Source organism: Drosophila willistoni, unplaced genomic scaffold (assembly GCF_018902025.1).
Source record: "Drosophila willistoni isolate 14030-0811.24 unplaced genomic scaffold, UCI_dwil_1.1 Seg767, whole genome shotgun sequence".
Taxonomy (NCBI): domain Eukaryota; kingdom Metazoa; phylum Arthropoda; class Insecta; order Diptera; family Drosophilidae; genus Drosophila; species Drosophila willistoni.
Window position 1 is genome coordinate 26,548 of NW_025814670.1, and position 23,262 is coordinate 49,809.

Below are 23,262 nucleotides of genomic sequence, written 5' to 3' on the forward strand. Positions count from 1 at the left end.
TATTAGCTTTCGCTCCTTTTTAACACCTTTATTAAAAGCCTTCCTTCGCTCTCTTCAACGAGTCTTTGACCAATAAATTCCTAATCTAGCCGACTCTACTGGCTCCGTTTCTGAATATTTAGATATTTCTTGCTACTTCTTATCAGAGATATGCGTAAATTCGGGCAAATATTTTTCTAACCCTTGTGTTTCCTCTAATCTGTATTGCTGGCCCTCGAGATCATCTGTCTGCGTGCACTTCTCCGAAGTGCACGACCTGCCGTGTTTTTTGAATGATCATTACAATGGGTACAAGATGGCTTATACAGCCATAGCCATGTTTGGCTTCCTACAGCCATAGCAAAACACTCGGCGTTCTGCTACACCCTCTTGATAGGGATGACCCGCCGTATCACAGTTCCAACAATCCAAGTTAACTGCTTCCACCACTGGCACCTCATCTTCTGCCTCGGACTCTTCTTCTGTTTGAATGCTCACTGCATTTACCACTCTCCTAGGCATGGATCTTGGTGGTAAACTCAATGGTTTCCATACCGTCTGCGGAAAGGTTTCTCTAGTACGCACTAACTGCCTTAACTTAGATACCGAAGCTATGGACTCATATAATAACTCATGCTGAATATCGGGTAGATAATTAGCCCGATTAGATGCTCTAGCAACTCAATCTCTGGTAACGGAGTCGACAGTTTGTGGCCTAGTGCCACTACCGCCTCGTAGAATTCGTCGAACGACTCTTTATCCCCTAGTCTGCGTTTGCTGATAGCAGCTTTAATATGCTGATCGGTACGCTCGTCTTTGAACTGTTCCCTCAAGGCTCTACATAAGTCTAGCCACTTGATGTGTGATACCTTCTTGTGGTATCTCCAGAACCACTCACTAGCATTTTCTTCAAACAAATTGCTAACATACCGCGACAGAACTACGAAATTACCTTCTAAAGCCTGATGGGTCATTGCTTCCGCTCTATAAATAAACTCGTCCACTGATATACTGGAATTGCCATTAAAACTCAACTTCCAACTACTTATAACCTGACTTATTGTGTCTGGTCTAAGCTCCAAAATACTTTTTCAATTTCTTATATATTTTATAGAAAAGTAGTAAAGAAAACAGTATTTTTATTGTTATTGTTAAAGTAGGATATACATAGTTGAAAACTATCAACCTAAGTATATTTTACAAGCACTGGCAACTAAGGCCTTCGGCTTGGACGAAAACTACATCCATACACTAGCCTGGGATTCGAATCCGAATCCTCGTTGCTCAGTTAACTAAATACTTTGGCCACTTAGACAACTCATCTATCGAGGAAAGAAAACAGTAAAATTTTCCATTTATATATATTTAAAACATTTTTGTTAGTAAGTACGACGGGGTTTAAGAACAGAAGTTCAGATAGATGTTCCGTAGTTAATCTGTTTCTTTTTTCGGTTGCCGTGTTTCCCGCTTTTGAGAACAGGCGCTCAGCTGGTACAGATATACATAGCAAAAAACAGTAGCGTTGTGCAACTGTATTCAATTTTGGGTATACCGAAAGCATTTCTACCTAGGCGTCAATGTCGTTGGGTTTCAGGAGCGTTTAGAAAAAAGCTCAGGTCGTGTCGACGGCGTTTATGTGCCAACGCTTTGTGGTAGGCCCATAAGTCAAATTTCACTTCATCACCAGTTGGTGATCCATCACAAACACTGTCTTGGCTTTCATTTGCATGGGCTACAGTTGCCATTTCCCCGTATATTTTTCATTACTGAAGCAAAGGCAAGACCATCTTCAAAATGGATTCTCTTGAAGAGGTGGCAAAGTTGCTGCAGTCAACAAAAAACAAAATAATCGATTATTGTATATCATATGATTAATTTTGCCATCCCTACTCATATCCCCCGGGGGACAAACACGTTCAGCACATCGTATGCGTGTAACCGAACGGCTGCCGAAGTCCTCACACAGAGCATGAGGGTTGATTTAGTTGCCCTCAGCATTTCGAAGCAAGCATATCTGTGTCGCTTTGCTCGATCGCTAAACATGAAAAAATTAATGCCTTCATTTTTTTATGTAACTGGCAACTTTTGCAAAAATATTATAATATAATCATATTATGCAAATATGCCACTTACATCATCGAATCTTTGAGCATCGGCCGAAGTATGTAAAGAGGGTGCAATTTCAGAGCATTCTACCTGCAATTGCGGTTTCTTGCACTTGTCGTTGTTTAGAAATGCATACGATAAAAAAAGAGAATGGGAAGTGGGACAAAAAATTATTTTTAGCAAAACCCTAAAAGTCAAGATTTTCGCGAATTCGCGGTCCACTTTTTAGTCGTAATTGACCCTTCAATTTGTATGAAAGGGTTTTCTATCGCATTTCTAATTTTTTTGCTTTCATCACATGCAGTTTGCGCAGTGTAAAGCAACTTACGCACACAAGCAAGCGCACACATACTACTACATCTTTTCAGCGCTCTCTTTGTGCCGGGCCCTGCTCTATACCAGAGGTAGGCGCCCATAGCCCGTGCGGGCACTTTTGCTCGGCAATTGCTCGTGTGGCCGTCTGTGTGCATGCCGATGTGAGCACGAAGTACAAGTTGAGAGCGTAAAAAAACAGCTAGTGTCGCACAGACTTTTGACGAAAGCAGTACTATGTCGCTTTGTTACGCAGCTACACGCAGAAAAATTAATGCTTCACTTTCGTACATGGCAACTTTAAAAATATTTTGCCATTATTTATATTTTGTCCCTATAGGGTAAAAAGTATATTATAATATAAGCGAACATGCATAATGTAATATAAATGTAAGATATACATGTATGCACATATATGTATAGTATGAAAAATATATAGATATAATAGCCGATACAAAATATGCATTCATTTTTATGACATTAAGGTAAAAGGAATCCAAGACTCATGACTGTACTTTGTTTTTTAAGGCGATTCGGTAAAAAAGGGTTGTGGGAAAATTCCGCAGTTTCACTTGCAGTTTAATTTTTTTATTCGTTTCTTCACATACGATTCGCGCAGTGTAAAGCAGCTTACGTACACAAGCAAGCGCACGCATACATTGACAGTTTGATCTGGCTCTCTTTGTGCCTACCCCTGGCTTATACCCTTAACCTTCTTTAACCTTCTTTCCTGACTCAAATCTCTCTGGGCCATTTCTGCTAGCAAGGCCCTTCGGCCCTGTGCGCTGCTGCCCTGGTTTGCATTCTTGCCTGATGGCTGGTCTGTGGTCCCCCACTATGTGATTCAGTTCCTTCTCCTTCCATACTCTGTAACGGTTGATCACAAGTGGGGTAAATTTCCCTATTACCGACGTGTATGTTGAAGCACGCTATGTGGAAATGATGACCACAAGTAGTGATCCGTAGCTGCGCTCTATATTTAATTAGTTTATCGCAGATAAGGCAAAGGGTATTGTCGTCCTGAATCGCGGCTAGATCTTCACTGCTGTGCCTTACCATTGCTCACAACACAACGTTTACTTAATTGTTAACTAAATATGTTGAGGACTTCCCTCTTATTATTAAGCTTTCAATTCCAGATCTGGTTAATTCCTAATGAAACTGATAATTCCTACTGATCCGAAACGAAAAAAAAACTCTTTCTGACTATCGAAAATTACCTGTGGCTAAACCGACAAATTTAAGCGCGGAGCCGAAAATGTATAATTCAAGGCTGATCCAGCTGACCAATTGATTGTGCGTTGCCTTATTTTTCTTCTTGTTTGTGGTGTGGACATAGAGTTATGTCGAAACTTTATTTACTACGACTGACCACCCAATACAATAAAGAACACTGGCGTTCGAAAACCGAGATATAAATAGCCATAAGAAAAGCTGTTATGGACTAATATTTTGTCGTCGGAGCTCCCGAAACCATTTTGGCCCCACGTTTGGGCGCCAATTAATAAAATTATGAATACTTAACTAACTGTAACATATAACCTGCTACAATTTTACTGCGAGCTGTTGGAAACTGGTAAGACCTATCAGTACGTGCTGGTTTCGGCTCAAGTTAGTCGGTGAGAAATGGGGGATGGGGGAATGGATAGTCTACCCGCTCTACTAGTTAAAATTTTATTAATGAATTCGCGTACTGAGACTATTTATCCTCGGTTTTTACGTTTCGTACTTGCAAAAGAAGAAATAATAGAGAAAAAGATGAGAAAAAGAAAAGAAATACCGTCGTTTTTTTGGCGCAGCTGATGAACAAAAAAAAGGTCTGATATCCATGACGCCCTAAAAAAATTTCGCCCACCCTACCATGATCGCTGTACTAAAGCCAAAAAAAATTACCCAGCAATCCCTATGCCAAACGAATTTTTATCCTAACTTACTTCGCATGAAATATCAAAATAAAAAAATGCAATGCCAAACAAACTCAACAACAAAACTCAGAAAATAAATTTATGGCCCCCGGCTGGACCTCACATTGGAGGTAAAGTAAAAACTGGGGAACAAAAATTATATATCCCAGAGCCAGTACAAAATAAGAATTTTCAGATGGCAATGGTTGAATTAAATAATGATAATTTAAATAATAATGTCAAAATAGATTCAGTTAAAAAAATTGTCCGAGTCTGTATTAGAAAAAGAACAGGTATTGCAAAATAAAGGGACAACATTAAAGCAGAATAACCGCTCAAAGTTCAGCTATCAGCGAAATGTCAAAACAGTGGAGCAAAAGCCACATTGGCTTAAACCGAAAGGTAGAAGTAGTAGGTCTTTAAAGTTTACACCATATAAAAAGGCTAGAAGGCGACACAGTAAGTACACATCAGGAGTGGGTAGATATCCCGAAACAGAAATTATAAAGCATTGGGCGATATTAGTAATTTGCCAAACATAGTATAAAATCCAGTAGAAGCCAATTTAGTAAACCATACGGCAGAATAGTAAAGAATAGGAAGTCAGTCCAACATGTAGCTTTTATGTTTCTCTAACAACAATTATCTTACTAATGATAATATTAATAATAATAATTTGTTTAAGACAACTTAATAAAACTAAAAGAATTTGCAGAATATTTAAGATTAAACATCGTGTTCATCTGAAATGGCTTCATCAAATCAGATACACCAAGAAATATACAAAACGAAACAAAAACGATTCATATGACAATTATTGCTTAAAACCAATGAAAACATTCATCCACACTCTGTGGAAAACACTAAAGATTAAAACAGCGGCGCGGTATCAAGTGGACAACGCTGAGCATGAAATATAAACAATTCTCAACCCCCGAAACATGGGTCATTAGAATAAGTATTTTTAAGAACAATTGTCGCCTAGAGTCTAAGAGTTCATTTATATACACAACACTTTTTAAATAAAATCAGTTCATATGGATTGAAAAATTCAAAGAAAATTTTCTGAACACAACCAAAAACGAATCTCGAAATCGCAGTTCCTACTTTACCCAAAATATACAATGTTAGTCTACATTCTGTTAGTTAGTATAACGCTATCTAACAATACAAGCAGCGCAAGCAGTGAAAGCAGTGAACGCCGGTTACTATGTGAAACTTATATTGGTCGCTTTTAGGGATAAAACGTTTATATATCGTTTTAGTTATAAACAAAAAAAAATCATTCCTAAATAAAAACGGTTTTCTTTCTAAATAAAAACGGTTACAAGCGCTCCTACACTACAAGCCCAGACATCCTATTATTCAAGAAATTCCGAGAAAACTGGAAAAACAACGATCCCGAGAAAATCCAAAGTTGTACAAAAAAGCTATCTTGTTTCGGAAATTGACAAACTGCTAGCATTTTACAGAACTGAATTAACCAAAAATATTGTTAGAGATGACTATCTCGAATTAATTGAGCTTTCAATTATACATCTTGGCGGGGATTCAGAGAAGAAATTTAAGATTCGGCCTCCAGGTGCTATGCACTAGGCTGGATAGATGGCGAAATCCACTTATTCATTGAAAATATCGTTACTTAGCCATAAAAAATTACGAAACAATAGACAAAAGCATTTTATAAGCAGCTGGGCAGTAGTTTTGCCAGTATTTGTGGTATTTTACAGATGAAGTATCTATTCTGGCTTTATTTGATGATGATGTCAATCTAGAAAATTAAGTAAGAATGATTTCTAACTTAACTGGAGAAAACTTAACTGCCCACAATAAACGTTACATGATATCCAACGAAGAACTCTGTAGCCCTTTTTTTGGTACTTTAATTAATCTTTGAATTTGTACTTTTACAAAGTTTAGCTAATAGGTATAATTGATAACTGATCAATCTTTTTTAATTTTATAGAAAAACATTGATGACTTCGTCTCTGTCAAAAGCAAGTTATTGTTTAATAGCAATAATAATGCAAGAAATAATAACCCTGCTAAAACACAAAATAATAATGTTAGACTTACAAAATTAGAATAAAAATCGAAAAACTCCGAAAGTCCTCTGATGTAAAGAATGGAACATATAAAATGTATAGCGTAAATCGCAACCTTAATAGCTACATAACTCTTAAGTTTGACGATGTAGGGACAATAATATTACTATTAGACACAGAAGCTGATAAAATAATAAATATTAAAACAAAAAATATTAAGGAAGGACAATACAGTCGACATACACAAACGGACAAAACTTAGTGGAATAGGTAAAGACGTTCTATTTACAATAGGCGAAACCAGACTCAAGGTCAGCAGCCTCTCAATGAAAAACACCTTCCAAGAAAATGTTTTTCCCATCCCATGTGACGGAACACTTGGGCTTGATTTTATAAAAAAATTCAATTGCACAATCAGTTATTCACCCAACAAATTAGTAATAGAACCTTATACATCACACTATAAAATTATAATAAACATAGGAATCAGTTAAAATACAAATGTGTTGACTCTATCAAGAACAGGAAAAATAGTACACATTGCAATAGGCTTAACCAATACCTCAACCTAAGACTAACCCATATAGACAAATCATATGATTCGAAACAAAAAGTTGATTATGTATTCGCAATAGAATCTGAACAAACTTTCTCAAATAACTTCTATAAACAAAAATTAAGACTCAACGATACAACACCATTCTACACCAAAAATTACAAAATAGCGCATAGCCAAGAAAATGAAATCATTAAAAAAGTTCCTAAAAAGTCGCAGAAATGAAAAAAGGTGGAGATTGGAAGTTGATTGTAGAAAAACGAATTAACAACTAGTAGCAGATACATTCCCACTACCTAGAATGGACGATATCCTCGACCAACTAGGTCATGCTAAATATTTTTTAAAGTAAGGGTTTCATAAAGTAGATTAAGATAAGGATAGTAGATAAGGACTCATTCAGAAGTCAGAACTCATCATTCCAAAGAATGATGTCATTTGCATTCACGCGTCTAACAACAGCCAAGGAATTTTATATTTGATTTCCGAGAATTTGCCAGGGATAATGCTTTTTTCAGCAGACATTAAATTACGTATTTAGGACACAAATGTACAAATAAAGGAATCTTACTAGATGAAAGCAAGTTTAAAACTGTTTAAGAATACCCGACTCCCAAGAATGGCGACGATTTGTATTTTTCTGCAATTACTACTGCTGACTTATTATTCCAAACTTTGCATATTATGCACAATTTATCAATAGACTATCAAGATAAAATGTAGAAGTTAATTGGGATACAAACTGTCAATTAGCTTTCGAATACTTAAAAAACCAATTATTAAGTCCTCAAATATTCCAATATCCGGATTTCAAAAAACAATTTTGTATTACAACTGATGCAAGTAAGATCGCATGTGGAGCTGTATTGAACGCGTAGTGAATGGTGTATCGGGGATTGACACTAAAGCAGTTCGGGACACGAGAAAAGTGTAGGCTGGGGTGCACTTATGATCCAGCTTCCTAGAATGATAGCTCGACGAATGCGGTGGGATTCTCGCATAGTCTTATCGCACTTCACAATTAAAGAAACATGAAATGCACTATCAGACATGCTAAAAAAAATTGACCAAAATAATTATAAGGATTATCGCTTTCTGTAAACTAAAACTTAAAAATGTGGACCTGTCAAGAACATATCCCTTCTCTACCCTCCCTACCTTGGCAGTTTGCATACATGTTTCATAACTGCCCCTAATACAAGGCCACGAAAAATTATACTAGCGATACATTGGGTATAGATTTCATGTAGGTGAAATGTATGATAACCTATGCTAATCTCCATTACGAGATTAAAATGCGGTCTAAAGACCCAAATTATACTTAACTGTAATTGTCCTTGCGCTGATCGATGCGCCTGTCAAACCTAAATAATGAAAATGTTTTTAGTATGGATACTAAAATGTTTTTTTTTTTTTTTACATATACCCTTTTATTTTGTTTTAATGGTCTAAAAACATCTGAAAATAAAGTTTCGTCTATTTAGAATAACGGCAGCCCGTGCCGAGTTGACTTGTATAGTACGTCGGTACTTGTATAGTACGGCGCAAGTACCCTGTCGCTTTAATTGCGTGTAATTACATGTTTGTTTTATTAGTCATTGCGTTGTTTTCGTGTAGTCAACATGTCAATAAAGTGACAAAGTTCGAAAACGGTTCTAAACTTCCTTCCTCTAACGGGCAAGTACTGGCAGTGTTGTGCTATAATATTCGTGAAGTGAACTTAAATGTCAGTGAAAGTGCAAAGCTCACAATTCGTGAGTGTTTTATCTATTGGGAAAAGGTACGTATATCTACAAAATCAATACCTATCTGAGAGAATTACAAAAAAATGCGAAAAAAAACTCAAGTGTTTAAACAGCGTCGACAGGAATTTGTTTCAAAGTATAGCAATTTGTTTGACTTTAGATTAGAATAAATGAAGATAAGATCTTCTTGCAGCTCCAAAGAGAACTACCACTAGAAGAGTCATCTTCTGATTCTGAAATAATAGAATTAGAAGAAAATAAACCCAGCTCAAGAGAAGCCTTCTCTTATCTGTAGTGCCCAGTTTCTGCCGTTAGTTTTATTTTTAAATTTTAAGGCGTTAGTTTGTATTTCAGTAAGTGGTGGGTAATTGTGTCGATAAAAATAATCAGCTGAGCTTAGAAGTTCGATAGTTTTATTAGTGCAAACCTAGCTAAGTGGCATCATGCGCGATCGCATGCATTGGTCACACTCTTTTCTGACGAACTTCCGCCCTGGCTAGACGCATATAGACAAGCAAATATATAACAATTTAAATCTGAAATTTTCTTGGCCATCAAGCCAAAATATTAATTAAATATTAATCTGGAGCATATAGGACAACAATTATTGTGGAGTTTTGTGAATCTTATTATCGTAAGTTAATTTTTTGTGGATATTTGAATCCTTGGAAGTTTCTAATAAGTTCTTTCGAAAACTTAGCCACAATCAAATTGAATGCTGAAAGTCTAAGCAAGGAATTTTATATTTGAATTCCGAGAATTTGCCAGGGATAATTTTTGAGACACCGTGGGCTCAAAAGCTGCACACCGTGAAGGGCACAGAGACAAATAATCAGCAAATAAGAAAAAACTCTCTCAAGTACCGTAAAGCTAAAACAAAATATTAAAGAAAAAATAAAATTGCCAATCAGTGTTGAGAAATTAAATCGATATTAAGAATCGCGTTTGACTATGTGAGCGAGCCTATAGTTATTTATAATTAATCTCGTAATTTAAGTGGAGACTTCCAAATTCCAATTGATCTTTTCATTTTTGAATATCTATAAGTTTATATATATCCACCTTACAATTAAGATTCAACAAAACAAAACCTATTATCCCTAATTTGGCTTTTGGATGCCTGAAATGATCCAATTGTTTAATTTGATTACCGTATATTATAAGAATCATCATTTTAGTTTAGTCAACTCGGATTATGTTTCCGACTTATTGAAGTATTTTGGAATTCCGTAACCCTCGTGAATAAATATCATTTATAATGTTTGAGTAAAAGTTTTGTGATCTTCCTTGTAGCGAAATGTGAGCGGTGAGCTGAGTTATATTTGGGATTTTCCAAAATATTGCGAAAGGAAAATCATTGGTTGGGAGGGTTAGACGCGAAGCTATAATAACATCCTCATAGCTTCCCTATTCGTGCGATACTAATATACTCTTTTTTTTCTATCCTTCTAGTTCATCTCTTTTGGTTAAGTAATTGTGTAATATTCGTGCTCTAGGGACTTTGTTTTATTTTATGTACTACGGGTGTATTGAGTAATGCTGGTCCAAAGAACCCCCCCAAAGACTGTTTGCTAGCCGACAGCCAGAAGTCCCACCCGGACCAAACTTCTCGATACACTAATCCCCTAGATGTGTTGGCTTTGGCTTTGTGGTACTCTTGCCCATCATAACATCTGATGATTAGGGACTGCGAGAGAAACTACCTATATAGGCTGAACCTGACCTCTTCTTGGATCAAAGAAGATTCTTTGACTAAGAGGGGATGTTCATGATCTGGATTCATTCCGGGTTGTGTACATTACATAATTTTGGCGCCCAACTAGGGGGCTTGTTAGACTTGTATACAGTTTCTCGGTTCAACCATGTTTCTTTATAGGATTCAGGCTGAACTGAAGGGTTCAAGAATTTCAGGTTCCTTTTTCCTTCTTCTACTTCTTATTCTATCTCTTAATAAAATCCCCAGCCTTTTAATCTATCCTTTGCTATCAAATATTTCTATTTTCTTTTCCTTTCGCTTTCTTTTTGTATTCACGGATAGTTGGTTGAGTGACTTATTCATTAGGAATGCAGATATTTGGAGAATCCGAGTTCTGACCAGTGATAAGGCGCTTAAGCATTAATCGGTGAATATACTTAGAAACATATACAAACTCTACAAAATAGTAACACGCGTATATTATAGGCTGTGTTTTTCTTGGAATTCGTCAATTTTGATTGTTTCGATTTTACGACCAGAAAGCACAATAGGCTTGTGATGTCGGCGTTAGCATTGTAGTTTATTGATTCCATTCATTTCTTCTTATTACAATACAACAATTGCTTCAGCGGATATCAATGAATTGACTGCTTATTCATCTGGAACTGCAGTGATTTGGCTAGGCCCCAATTCTGACCCATGATACAAAGTGAGTTCAGTTTATGATGTTGGCTGAAATTAGTCTTTTCGTTTTGGATTTGATATAGATGATTAGGTCTAGGACGACGAGATTTCTCTATCCCTTCACATATAAATTTCTGAGATTGAACTATCGATTAGTTCAATTCTCCCTCTATATTAGTACCGCACTTATAATTTTGCTCACCCTCACTTTCAAAACAAGGAAGATAATCGTTATATGATAAAATATATTGAAACAAATTAAACAAAGTATCTAAAGTAATTTTTGTGGAAAAATAGTCAAAATGCCAGTAATTCGGAGTAATGAAGAATTGAGTGTGCTACCAGAAGCAGAATGTACAATTTGCTTGAAAGCATTATTAGAAACAGAAGAGCTTAGGATTACTAAATGTAATCATGTTTTTCATCAGGAGTGTATAGAAAATTATATACAAGAACATCAGGAATGTAATTTTGTAAGAAACTATGCCACCAGAAAGATTTAGTCCAATTTATAATGTCAGATCATGCCGAGGGTCCCATAGTTAATAAAAACAAAAGGACGCATAATACTAGAGCTCAATCACAATCAAGCAATGTAGCAACTCCGGCTAGTCGGTCAAAATCAGGAGGTAGAGGTAGAAAACCTAAATCTTCAATGGCACGTAAACCGGAGAACTCGAATCAACACAACCATCGTTCAGCTCTGTCACAGCAACAATCAATTTCAAATCGATCAGCTGAGATAAATGTTCATTCAATTTTTGAGAGAATGGAATATTTAATTGATCAGAGATTGGGAAATTTGAATTTAAATAATTCAGTTGGACGATCTAGCAACCACGATGAGCATCACGTTCCAACCCCAAGATCAGATTTAATATCACACTATTATATTAATCCTGAAAAAGCCGCCCAATTAGTACAAAGTTGGGGTATTAAATTTGATGCGTACCCTAAAGGTCCTACAGTATCAGAGTTTCTATACATAATAAAAGCATTAACTGTAGATAATTTTCAGAGCGATTTTACACCGGTATGCAGAAATTTGCACCTACTGTTAACCGGAAGAGCCAAGGAATGGTATTGGCGTTATCGAAAAGAACATGACGAAGTTATTTGGGAAGAGTTTTGTATGGATTCAAAAAAAGAATACGACGATTTTAAGGATGATGATTTGATTCTTGAAGAAATACGTAACCGAAAACAAAGGAATGGTGAAGCATTTGATGTTTACTATGAAGACGTAATGACTTTGATATCGAGATTGGTAATACCTTTGGAGGAAAAACGACTCGTACCACAGCTACAAAGAAACCTGATTTCAGAAGTACGAGAAGCTTTATTATACGTTCCAATTGAATCGGTATCTAAACTTTGCCAGTTGGTGCACCGCCGAGAGCAATTACTACGTGAAGAATCAGGAAAACGCATTACGAAGTATACAAATGTTGGGAAGAATATCGCTTTACTCGAAGAGACAGACGAAAATCCCGAGGAAGAAGATATTCAACCGGAGTTAAATGCAATTCAAGTCAAGGAAAAGAAATACATTTGGTGGAATTGTGACATCGAAGGACACAGATGGGACATGTGTTTAGAAGAGCGCCGCATTTTCTGCTACGGATGCGGCAAGAAAAATGTCTACAAACCACAATGTGATGTGTGCCTATCCCGTTCGAAAAACTCCAATCATGGCCCATCATTCCGTCGCAGCCGAGTGGACCCTCAGTAGATGTCAAGAATAACACAGCGACAAACAACATAACACCAGATTTGACAAATAAAATTCAGCCGTATCCCAGACTACCATACCATCAACGGCTGCAAAACTATTTAGCGATTCGAGATAAAATATTTGCACAGGAGGTTGCAACTTGCCAGTTTATTAGAAGTTGCTCAAGCGAACGTAAAAGATGTCCAAAAACGAAAAATAGCGTCTATGATTAACGAAGCCGCAGATGGCCGATTCTACGCTCTAGTAAAGTTTCTCGAATTTTCTGAGCTTGGACTATTGGATACTGGAGCCAATATCAGTTGTATCGGATCAGATTTAGCAGCAAAAGACTGGACGAAATATCCCGGATTTTCGACTATTGTTTCAAGTGTGGCCACAGCAGATGGGAAAAGACATCCAGTTACCGGAATAATAAGAACAGAGGTGCAATACGAAAGCAAGCGAAAACCTCTTTCTCTTTTTAGTATCCCGTCATTAGCAAAACGAGTTATTTTAGGAATCGATTTCTGGAAATCTTTTGAGTTATGTCCAGAATTTTCATACCGTTGTAAGACTAGCATATTAGATAAAAATATTCACTCGGTTGATGACGAAAAGAAATGTTTATTAACCCCAGAGCAAGAAAAAAGATTAAACGATGTTATACAATTGTTTCCGGATTTTAAACAACAGGGATTAGGCCGAACTCCACTTATTGTTCATGACATAGAGATCAAAGATGCCACTCCAATCAAACAACGCTTCTATCCTGTGTCGCCAGCGGTTGAAAAGTTAATGTATAAAGAAATCGACCGAATGTTGGAAATGGGAGTGATCGAGAGAGCCAATAGTCCTTGGAGTTCTCCTATGCGTCTGGTTGTAAAACGCGAAAAAGTGCGATTATGTTTGGACGCAAGAAAAATAAATGCAGTCACCAAAAAAGACGCATATCCGCTGCAAAGCATAGATGGCATTTTCGCGCGACTGCCCAAAGCAAACTTTATAACAAAAATTGATTTAAAAGATGCCTACTGGCAAATTGCCCTTTCAGAAAAATCCAAACCTATAACAGCTTTTACGATACCCGGCCGCCCCTTGTACCAGTTCACGGTAATGCCATTCGGATTATGCAACGCTTCGCAAACCATGGCACGATTGATAGACGATCTAATTCCAGCAGATCTGAAATACTGTGTGTTTGGATACCTACGATGTGTGTTCGGATAAGACGATCTCTGTGTGGTGTCAGAAGACTTTGATACTCATTTGGAAATTCTGATTCGTATGTCTCAGCAATTTAGAAAGGCAAATCTAACTTTAAATATAGAAAAGACAAAGTTTTGTGTTACAGAAGTGCCATATCTGGGCTATATTATAGGAAGAGGAGGAATTTCAACAGACCCTGCCAAAATAGAAGCAATAAAGACTTGGCCAATTCCGAAAACGATAAAGCAAACCAGAGGTTTCTTGGGTGTTGTTGGTTGGTATCGTAGATTCATTGATAATTTTTCTGATATTACATTTCCGATAACCCAATTGCTAACTAAGAAAAAGAAATTTTTATGGACACAGGAAGCCCAAATTGCATTTGAAAAACTTAAGGAAAAGCTTACCTCTGCACCGATTTTGATTAATCCAGACTTCAACAAGAAATTCTTCGTGCATTGTGATGCAAGCAACTATGGCATCGGAGCAATGTTGGTACAATTGGACGAAGAAGGAGCTGAGAAACCTATAGCGTTTATATCAAAGAAGTTAACAACAGCTCAACGAAACTATAGCGTAACAGAACGCGAGTGCTTGGCTGCTTTGGAAGCAATTGAAAAATTCCGCTGCTATATGGAACTACAGGAATTCGAAGTCATAACCGACCACGGCAGTTTAGTTTGGTTGACGCGACAATCAGATTTGAAAGGAAGACTCGCGAGATGGGCCATGAAGCTGCAAGGTTATAAGTTTGAAGTGAGTCACCGAAGAGGTCAAGATAATGTAGTACCCGACGCCTTGTCCAGAATGTTTTCAGAGGATTTATGTGCTGAGTCACCGACGAGGTCAAGATAATGTAGTACCCGACGCCTTGTCCAGAATGTTTCAGAGGATTTGTGTGCTTTGGAAGAACTTCGCCCCTTAGTCGATTTGAACTCTCCTAGTATCAATGACGATGAGTATCAACAACGGATTAAAATGAAGTAAGTAAGTCGTCTCGCCGACTTTGGTATACCATACACCAGTAAAGCAAATATTTCAAGCATTTTCACATGCTTCTTACAAGCATATCTTAGTATCTCGCTCACTCAATCATACGAGCACCCTAGCGCCCGCACCAGCCAACGGCCAACTCCGGCCTTATGGAAAAACGTTTATATGCATAACTCGACTGTTTTTTATCCGATTTTGATCAAATTTGTTATTTTGCTAGATATTAGTATTAAATTTAAGTGTGCCAAATTTGATTGCATAAGGTAAAAAAATACGGGAGATAATCAAGTTTTTCAAATTACGGGGGCGGAAAAGGGCGTGGCAAAATTTTTATACATACAAAATGTGTGCATTTACTAAGCGAATATACATACCAAATATGGTGTCTCTAGCTAGAATAGTTTTTGAGATAAACGCTTTTTTTAAATTGCGGGGGCGGAAAGGGGCGTGGCAAAAATTTGAAATAAACTTGATCACTCTACATACTACACGAGTCTACATAAAAAATTTGGTGGCTCTAGCTCTTATAGTCTCCGAGATCTAGGTGTTCATACGGACAGACGGACAGACGGACAGACGGACGGACGGACGGACAGACGGACATGGCTAGATCGACTCGGTTGTTGATCCTGATAAAGAATATATATACTTTGTGGGGTCGGAGATGCTTCCTTCTGCCTGTTACATACATTTTGGCGACTTTAATATACCATTTCACCCTATGGGTGTATGGTATAAAAAAAAAAAAATAATAATAAATATAAAGTTATAAAACGAGCTCATAAAGACACGATATCTGCACATGGCGGAATGGCAAAAACTTTGGAGCTCATTCGTCGGACATTCTTTTGGCCTGGCATGGTGGTACAGGTGCGTGATTATATACGAAACTGTGAGACGTGCAAGTCAACGAAAGCACCTAACCAAATCTTAAAGCCACCAATAGGTAAGCCCGCAGTATCAGAGAGACCTTTTCAGCGATTATATATTGATCTTTTGGGACCATATCCGAGAAGTAAACGTGGTCATATTGGACTCCTGATAGTGGTTGATCATTTATCGAAGTATCATTGGCTTCAACCCCTTAAAGCATTTAAGAGCAATGTGATTAAAGAGTACCTGCAGGATAATATATTCTTTAGATACGGAGTTCCCGAGATATTAGTTAGCACCAACGGATGGCAATTCAAGGCAAGCGAATTTAATGCATGGTTGACGACGTATATACAGCAGTTTCTTCCCCACAGTCGAATGCCTCTGAGAGGGTAAACAGATCCATAATTGCAGCAATACGCGCCTACCTCAAAGAGGACCAGCGCGAATGGGATCTACACATACCTGCTATAAGTTGTGCACTAAGGAATTCGTATCATCAGATTATAGGATGCTCTCCTTTCCATGCTTTGTTTGGCTTTGACATGGCCACACATGGTTCCCAATATACTCTTCTCGAAAAGATTAACATGCTGAATGAATCGAATAACGTGTTGCGAAAGGACGATCAGTTAGCATCACGGCGTAATTTACTCAAGAAGAATATAGCACAGGCAGCAAAGGTATATAATCTGAGAACCAAGGAGGTTAAATCCAAAGTAGGACAAGAAGTCTTTAGACGTAATTTTGGACAGAGTAAAAATGCGTTAGTGCTAAGTTAAACTTGTTGTGGCTAAAGTCTCGAGTTCGAGAGAGATTAGGAAACTGATATTATGTGTTAGAGGATTTAAATGGCAAACTGCTAGGAACCTATCACGCTATGGACATTAGGCAGTAACCGTCTTTTTTCAGGTTAATACTCCGAAGCAAGCTCTAGTATTATCCTGTGGTTGTAGTGCCCAGTTTTTGCCGTTAGTTTAATTTTTAAATTTTAAGGCGTTAGTTTGTATTTCAGTAAGTGGTGGGTAATTGTGTTGATAAAAATAATCAGCTGAGCTTAGAAGTTCGATAGTTTTATTAGTGCAACCCTAGCTAAGTGGCATCATGCGCGATCGCATGCATTGGTCACACTCTTTTCTGACGAACTTCCGCCCTAGCTAGACGCATATAGACAAGCAAATATATAAAAATTTAAATCTGAAATTTTCTTGGCCATCAAGCCAAATTATTAATTAAATATTAATCTGGAGCATATAGGACAACAATTATTGTGGAGTTTTGTGAATCTTATTATCGTAAGTTAATTTTTTGTGGATATTTGAATCCTTGGAAGTTTCTAATAAGTTCTTTCGAAAACTTAGCCACAATCAAATTGAATGCTGAAAGTCTAAGCAAGGAATTTTATATTTGAATTCCGAGAATTTGCCAGGGATAATTTTTGAGACACCGTGGGCTCAAAAGCTGCACACCGTGAAGGGCACAGAGACAAATAATCAGCAAATAAGAAAAAACTCTCTCAAGTACCGTAAAGCTAAAACAAAATATTAAAGAAAAAAAAAAAATTGCCAATCAGTGTTGAGAAATTAAATCGATATTAAGAATCGCCTTTGACTGTGTGAGCGAGCCTACAGTTATTTATAATTAATCTCGTAATTTAAGTGGAGACTTCCAAATTCCAATTGATCTTTTCATTTTTGAATATCTATAAGTTTATATATATCCACCTTACAATTAAGATTCAACAAAACAAAACCTATTATCCCTTATTTGGCTTTTGGTTGCCTGAAATGATCCAATTGTTTAATTTGATTACCGTATATTATAAGAATCATCATTTTAGTTTAGTCAACTCGGATTATGTTTCCGACTTATTGAAGTATTTTGGTATTCCGTAACCCTCGTGAATAAATATCATTTATAATGTTTGAGTAAAAGTTTTGTGATCTTCCTTGTAGCGAAATGTGAGCGGTGAGCTGAGTTATACATATTTGGGATTTTCCAGTATATTGCGAAAGGAAAATCATTGGTTGGGTGGGTTTAGACGCGAAGCTATAATAACATCCTCATAGCTTCCCTATTCGTGCGATACTAATATACTCTTTTTCTCTATCCTTGTTAACGTCAAGAATGTCTCGACCACGCGTTACCTTAACGCCCGAAAGTTTTACCGATACAAAAATAGAACATTTAGCACGAATTGATTTTAAACTTATTTATTACAAGCTGAGTATAGAATAATTATGATGGTGTTTCTTAGATACAACAAACTATAAAGTTTATCCATATATATTAAGCCCTAAGGCTCCTAGCCTCGAGCTTCGTTTCTTGCCAATTATCGGATGTTTATTTTAACGTATCGTTCCTGTGCAATTTTCTTCTATACTGACGCCTCGTCTCACTTCTTAGAGCTGGTTTCTGCCTCGATAAGTCAGGGTTGCATTCAGGTCGATACTGTGGGCGGTAGATAAATTAACCAATGCCAGAATATTTAGGAGATTCGGGTTTTAGTTTCTTTAGATTAATAATAGTTTATTTATTTCTTAATTGTTTTTATTATTATTTATTATGGTTATTATTTATTAGATATAATTAATGTTTCCTCGATATTTGTCTTACACTCCTCAACGCTCAGCAACGACTGACTCACACGTCAGACCCGCTAAACTTTCCTCTCTCTCGGAGAGTCAATTAAAATACCGGGATCGAAGAGTAGCAAGAGAGCAAGTGTGACCATCTCTCCTGCTACAACTCGGCCGTCCTGACCGTAAGATCTCCTGATCCTTACATAATTAACGTTACAATAAGTTGAAATCTTATAACTACAAATTAGTTAAGGTACATTACATAAAAGTTTATTACAGTTTTCATTATTTTCATTTGCTTAATTCATAACTTTTAGTCACTTTTTCTTTTACCTATCCAATGTTTTATATTGTGGCTACTCCAAACACCTTGATAAGGGTTACGACTGAGCTGAAAACCTTCCACATCCTTAATTAAAAATCGGTCATTTTTGAGAACCTTGTCTATCACATAAGGCCCTTTGTGTTTTGGAATGAGCTTTTTCGACGCTCCTATAGTTGAATCGAAATTCTTCACCATAATATAATCCCCTGACTTGTATCCTGTGGGTGCTACCCTTTTGCTATTATACTGCTGTTCATTGTACTTCTGGCTTTGCTTCTGATGTATTTCCCCATCCTTTCTGATTGTATCCAAATTTTTTTGATCATTCACTATTCCTAACTGCTCTAGTCCTTCTCTTAACTCATCTGCGACTTTGCCTTTTTGCTCTACTCCAAAGAGCATTTTGCTCGGCAACTGCTTAATGCTCCTATGAAGTGTGTTATTTAAACAATGTTCAACATTCTCAACTATCAAATCCCAATATATACCCTTCTCTGGTTCCGATAATTGAGCAAGCATAGGTCCCAGTGTACGATTTACCCTCTCAATTTGGCCATTAGCTTGAGGGAACCTGTGGCAATCTTAATGTGCTTAACGTTATTCTGAGTTACAAACATCTCGAACTCTGATGAGGTGAAACTGCTTCCTCTATCCGATACTATGGCAAAGGGTCGACTGTAGGCCCTAAAATAGTCTTTAAGAGCTAGCACCGCTTCTTTAGTATTCGTCGTCTTTGTTGGATATAGTCTGACGAATTTCGTAAAACCATCAATAATAACAAACAAGTGCTTTTTGCTTCTGCCTGATGCTATAGGACCACAATGATCAATGTGAATTAGCTCAAAGGGCCGATTCCCTTTAGGAATACTGTGCAACATTCCTTCCTCTTTTCCAGACTTTGGAGAATACGCAACACACTTTAAGCAATTGCTAATGTGTTTCACAACTTTCTCCTTAATGTTAGGAAACCAATACGCTTTCGAAATGGCATCCATTACTTTATCTCTGCCGATATGACCTAGTTCGTTATGATACTTGAAAAGGATTGACTCTTCCATTTCACTCGGTACACAAAACAACAACCTCCCGTCATTGGTTTTCCTGTAAATTATTCCGTTTCTCATTTCAAATAATTTATCCTCAGAAAATTCCAACTTTCTTTTTATTGTCTGCAACTTCTCGTCCCTGTTCTGGCATATAACAAGATTGTCTTCAAAACTATTTGTATCTACAACAAGTATGTTCGTACATCTACTAAGCGCATCTACATGTTGCATCTGTTTACCTGCCCTGTGCACTACTTCATAATCATAATTCTGTAGCTCAAGAGCCCATCTCGCAATTCTTGGGTTTAATTCAATTCGATTGAGAGTGAGAGTCAGTGAATTACAATCTGTAAGTACTTTAAAATATCTTCCCTGTAAATACACTCTGAACCTGCGGACTGCATATACTATTGCCAAGGTCTCTAATTCGAAACTGTGGTACTTTGATTCTACATCAGACGTCCGTTTTGAGTAATAAAAAACAGGGTGCAGTTTTTTGTCTTCTTTCCTTTGCATTAACATTGCCCCAAAGCCTAACGCGCTCGCATCACAATGCAGCTCTTCTTCGTCCTTGTGGTTATATATTGCCAACACCGGCGATTCTACTAATTTATCTTTGAGCAACGAAAAACAATCTAGCTCTTCCTTTCCAAATTTAAACACCCTATCTTTCTTCAATAGGTCATAGAGTGGTTTTGCAATTAACGAAAAATTTCTAATAAAACGACGAAAATAAGAAGCCAATCCCAAGAAACTTCTTACTGTGTGAACATTTGTTGGTATGGGAAAGTTCTTAACCGCCTCTAGGCCCTTGTCATCGGCTCTAATTCCCTCCTCCGATATGATAAATCCCAAGTATCTAATGCTGGACTGAAAAAACTCACACTTATCTATACGCAATTCCAGCTTGTTTCTGATTATCCTTCTAAAAACTTCTTTCAGTATATCCAGGTGCTCTTCGGCAGTTCTACTGGCCACCATGATATCGTCTTGATACACTATTACTTTATTATCTCTAATCATATCTGTAAAAATTTTGTTAACAAATCTTTGAAACACTGATGAGGAGTTTTTCAGACCCATTGGCATCCTGAGGAACTCAAACTGGCCTAACGGAGTGACGAAAGATGTATATTTAACTGAGTTTTCCTCCATGAACACGTGAAAATAGCCATCTTTTAGATCCAATTTAGAAAAAAATCGTTTGTCGCCAAGCTTGTCTAATAAATCGTCTATCAGAGGTATAGGGTAGTTATCTTTAACCAAAACTTTGTTCAATCTTCTAAAGTCAATGCACAACCTTAGCTCGCCAGCTTTTTTAGGCACTAACACAATGGGTGATGCATACTCCGACTCACTAGGGCGAATGATCTTCTTCTCCAAGTACCCGTCTAACATCGCCTGCAATTTCCCTTTCTCAGAATATGACAATCTTCTAGGCGCACAACTGAATGCCTTCGACCCTTCCACGTTGAGCTTCATTTCACATTTTACATCAGGCAATTCAGGCCTTTGTGCTACCAAATATGATCTCTCAAACAATTGCTCAAACCTTTCCCGGATTTTAAAATCTAATCTTTCACCTATTTTGCAATCAACTCCAGTGTTGAAACACTCGATATTTAATAATTCAAATTCTACTTCGCTTAGAGACTGGACATCAGCAGTTTCTTTTCTCTCTTCACATTTTCTATCAGATCCGAATTTTTCACTGACCAACTCAATAACAGCTTCATTCCTACTTTCGTAATCATTTTGCTTCTATCTCCATTCTCTGTTTCACTAACAATCTTGTTATCAATTTCATTCACCATTTCGGTAACAATCTCGCTATCATCCCTCTTAACTATTTCACTAACAATTTCCTCGTCTTCCCATTTGGGGTTACATTCTTTCCTGACTATTCTATTCTTACAATTTTTTGTTTTAACTATTTCATCAACTGTTCTCACAACATTTACATTTCTAGCTATTTGCAAATCTGTATGGCATGTCTGCAATGACAAGGACTCAAACTCCGACCGCTCTCCAAGTTCATTTTCGCCTTCTTTCCTTTCAATCGTAACCATCTTCAAGGCATTTAAGTCTAACTTAATATTACAAGCTTTCATAAAATCTCTTCCCAAAATTACTTCATGGCTCATAGACTCATTATCGACTACTATTAAATGAAAGAATACTTTTATTGAATTTTTGAAAACAAAACATTTGACTTTTCCATATGACAAAAGTGGACTCTTATTTAATCCATAATATTTATGATTAAGTGAAATTAAATGTATCTTTTCTGGTAAACATGAGATTTTAATAAGTGAAACATCACTGCCTGAGTCTATGAAGCATGCTGTAATCAAGTAAGGATTAGTTGGTGTTTTAAAATATATCTTAACAAATCTTACGTCGTCGCATCCTTTAGCCAGCTTCTCCTTATTAAGTGGACACTTAGCCACCCAATGATCCAAGGCACCGCATCCGAAACAGGACCCTGGCACTCTGTCGGGTTTCTTACAGTCCTTGCTCATGTGGCCCTTCGAGTTGCAGTTGTAGCAACGGAAACCTTCTTTGGAACGTCTGCCCGTAGCGGCCACCTTTGTAGTTTCTCTTGCTGCTCGCTGTACCGGTAGCTGAATGCCTGAAAATGCACGGCGTAATTCTGCAATGCATTTGAATCCTTGAATCTGCGCTTGAATGCGGAGTCCCTCCACAGGAATCCCTTCAATGGCTTTGTCTACTCGCTCCTCTTCGCTGATGCAGATAGCATCTGACAGCCTGGCCTTCTCATCGATGTAACTGACGAAACTCTCATTGGCGCTCCAAATTCGAGACTCGAATAATCGCCTGGCATCTGCTTGAGACACAGTTTTCCCGAACGACTCGACGAGCTGCTCACAGATGTTGCCCACGGGTTCCAAAATGCGCGTACTATTAACATGTAACCACTCATGAGCCCGTCCTTTAAGCTTGGAGACTAGAAGCATGTGCATTTGTACACCTTTGATTCCATATACACCGCTTATGTTTGTCAGCTGCGTGACCCATTTCTTTCCACACGAGTTCCCATTAAATTCCAACAACGCTTCTTTTGCTAATTGGAATTTTGCAGCCGACGAAAAACCGCTTTCCAACACCTCCTCCGAGCGTTGATTTACCAACACTGGTTCATGACGCTGGTTTTGCGCGCCAATCGGTTCTGCTGCCATCTCGTTTTCGCTGCCGCTGTCGTTGCTCGTCGGCACTGAATCGTGCGTTTCGTTTTCTGTCTGGCGTTGAGGCGCCACTATGTCGAACAATTGTGGACGCAGTAAATCGCACAATTTTTTTAGCAAGACATCAGTGTTGTTGTCTCCCTCTTTCTCATTTGTGGTCTCTGACAGTTGACGGTTACTTTCGTCTTCTGTACTTTCCTCGACAGTCTCAGTTCCAATCGATATGGAACAAGCTCCTCGTCGATCCACTGGAACATCGTTTAAGCGCGCCACAAGCTCGGCCTTTGACC

The 23,262-nt window shown here is 37.5% G+C and overlaps 1 protein-coding gene across 1 annotated transcript; it reads right to left on the minus strand.

Moving 5' to 3' along the window:
- Positions 1-300: 300 nt before the first annotated feature.
- Positions 301-21,164, minus strand: LOC124461953. The gene is made up of 4 exons (XM_047013354.1): positions 20,529-21,164; positions 19,261-19,451; positions 708-990; positions 301-615 (listed from the first exon to the last, which is right to left on the minus strand). The coding sequence occupies exons 1-4, from the start codon at positions 21,162-21,164 to the stop codon at positions 301-303; spliced, it is 1,425 nt and encodes a 474-aa protein (XP_046869310.1).
- Between the last annotated feature and the right edge of the window lie 2,098 nt (positions 21,165-23,262).

Excerpts from the sequence above, each read along its gene's own strand:
- LOC124461953 (XM_047013354.1), bottom strand. The coding sequence starts at position 21,164 with ATGTTAGACGGGTACTTGGAGAAGAAGATCATTCGCCCTAGTGAGTCG. Across the intron at positions 19,452-20,528 it reads TACCAACAAATGTTCACACA|ACGACGAATACTAAAGAAGC; the intron begins GTAAGAAGTTTC and ends TATCCAACAAAG. Across the intron at positions 991-19,260 it reads CTAATGGCCAAATTGAGAGG|TATATCAGTGGACGAGTTTA; the intron begins GTAAATCGTACA and ends TGGCAATTCCAG.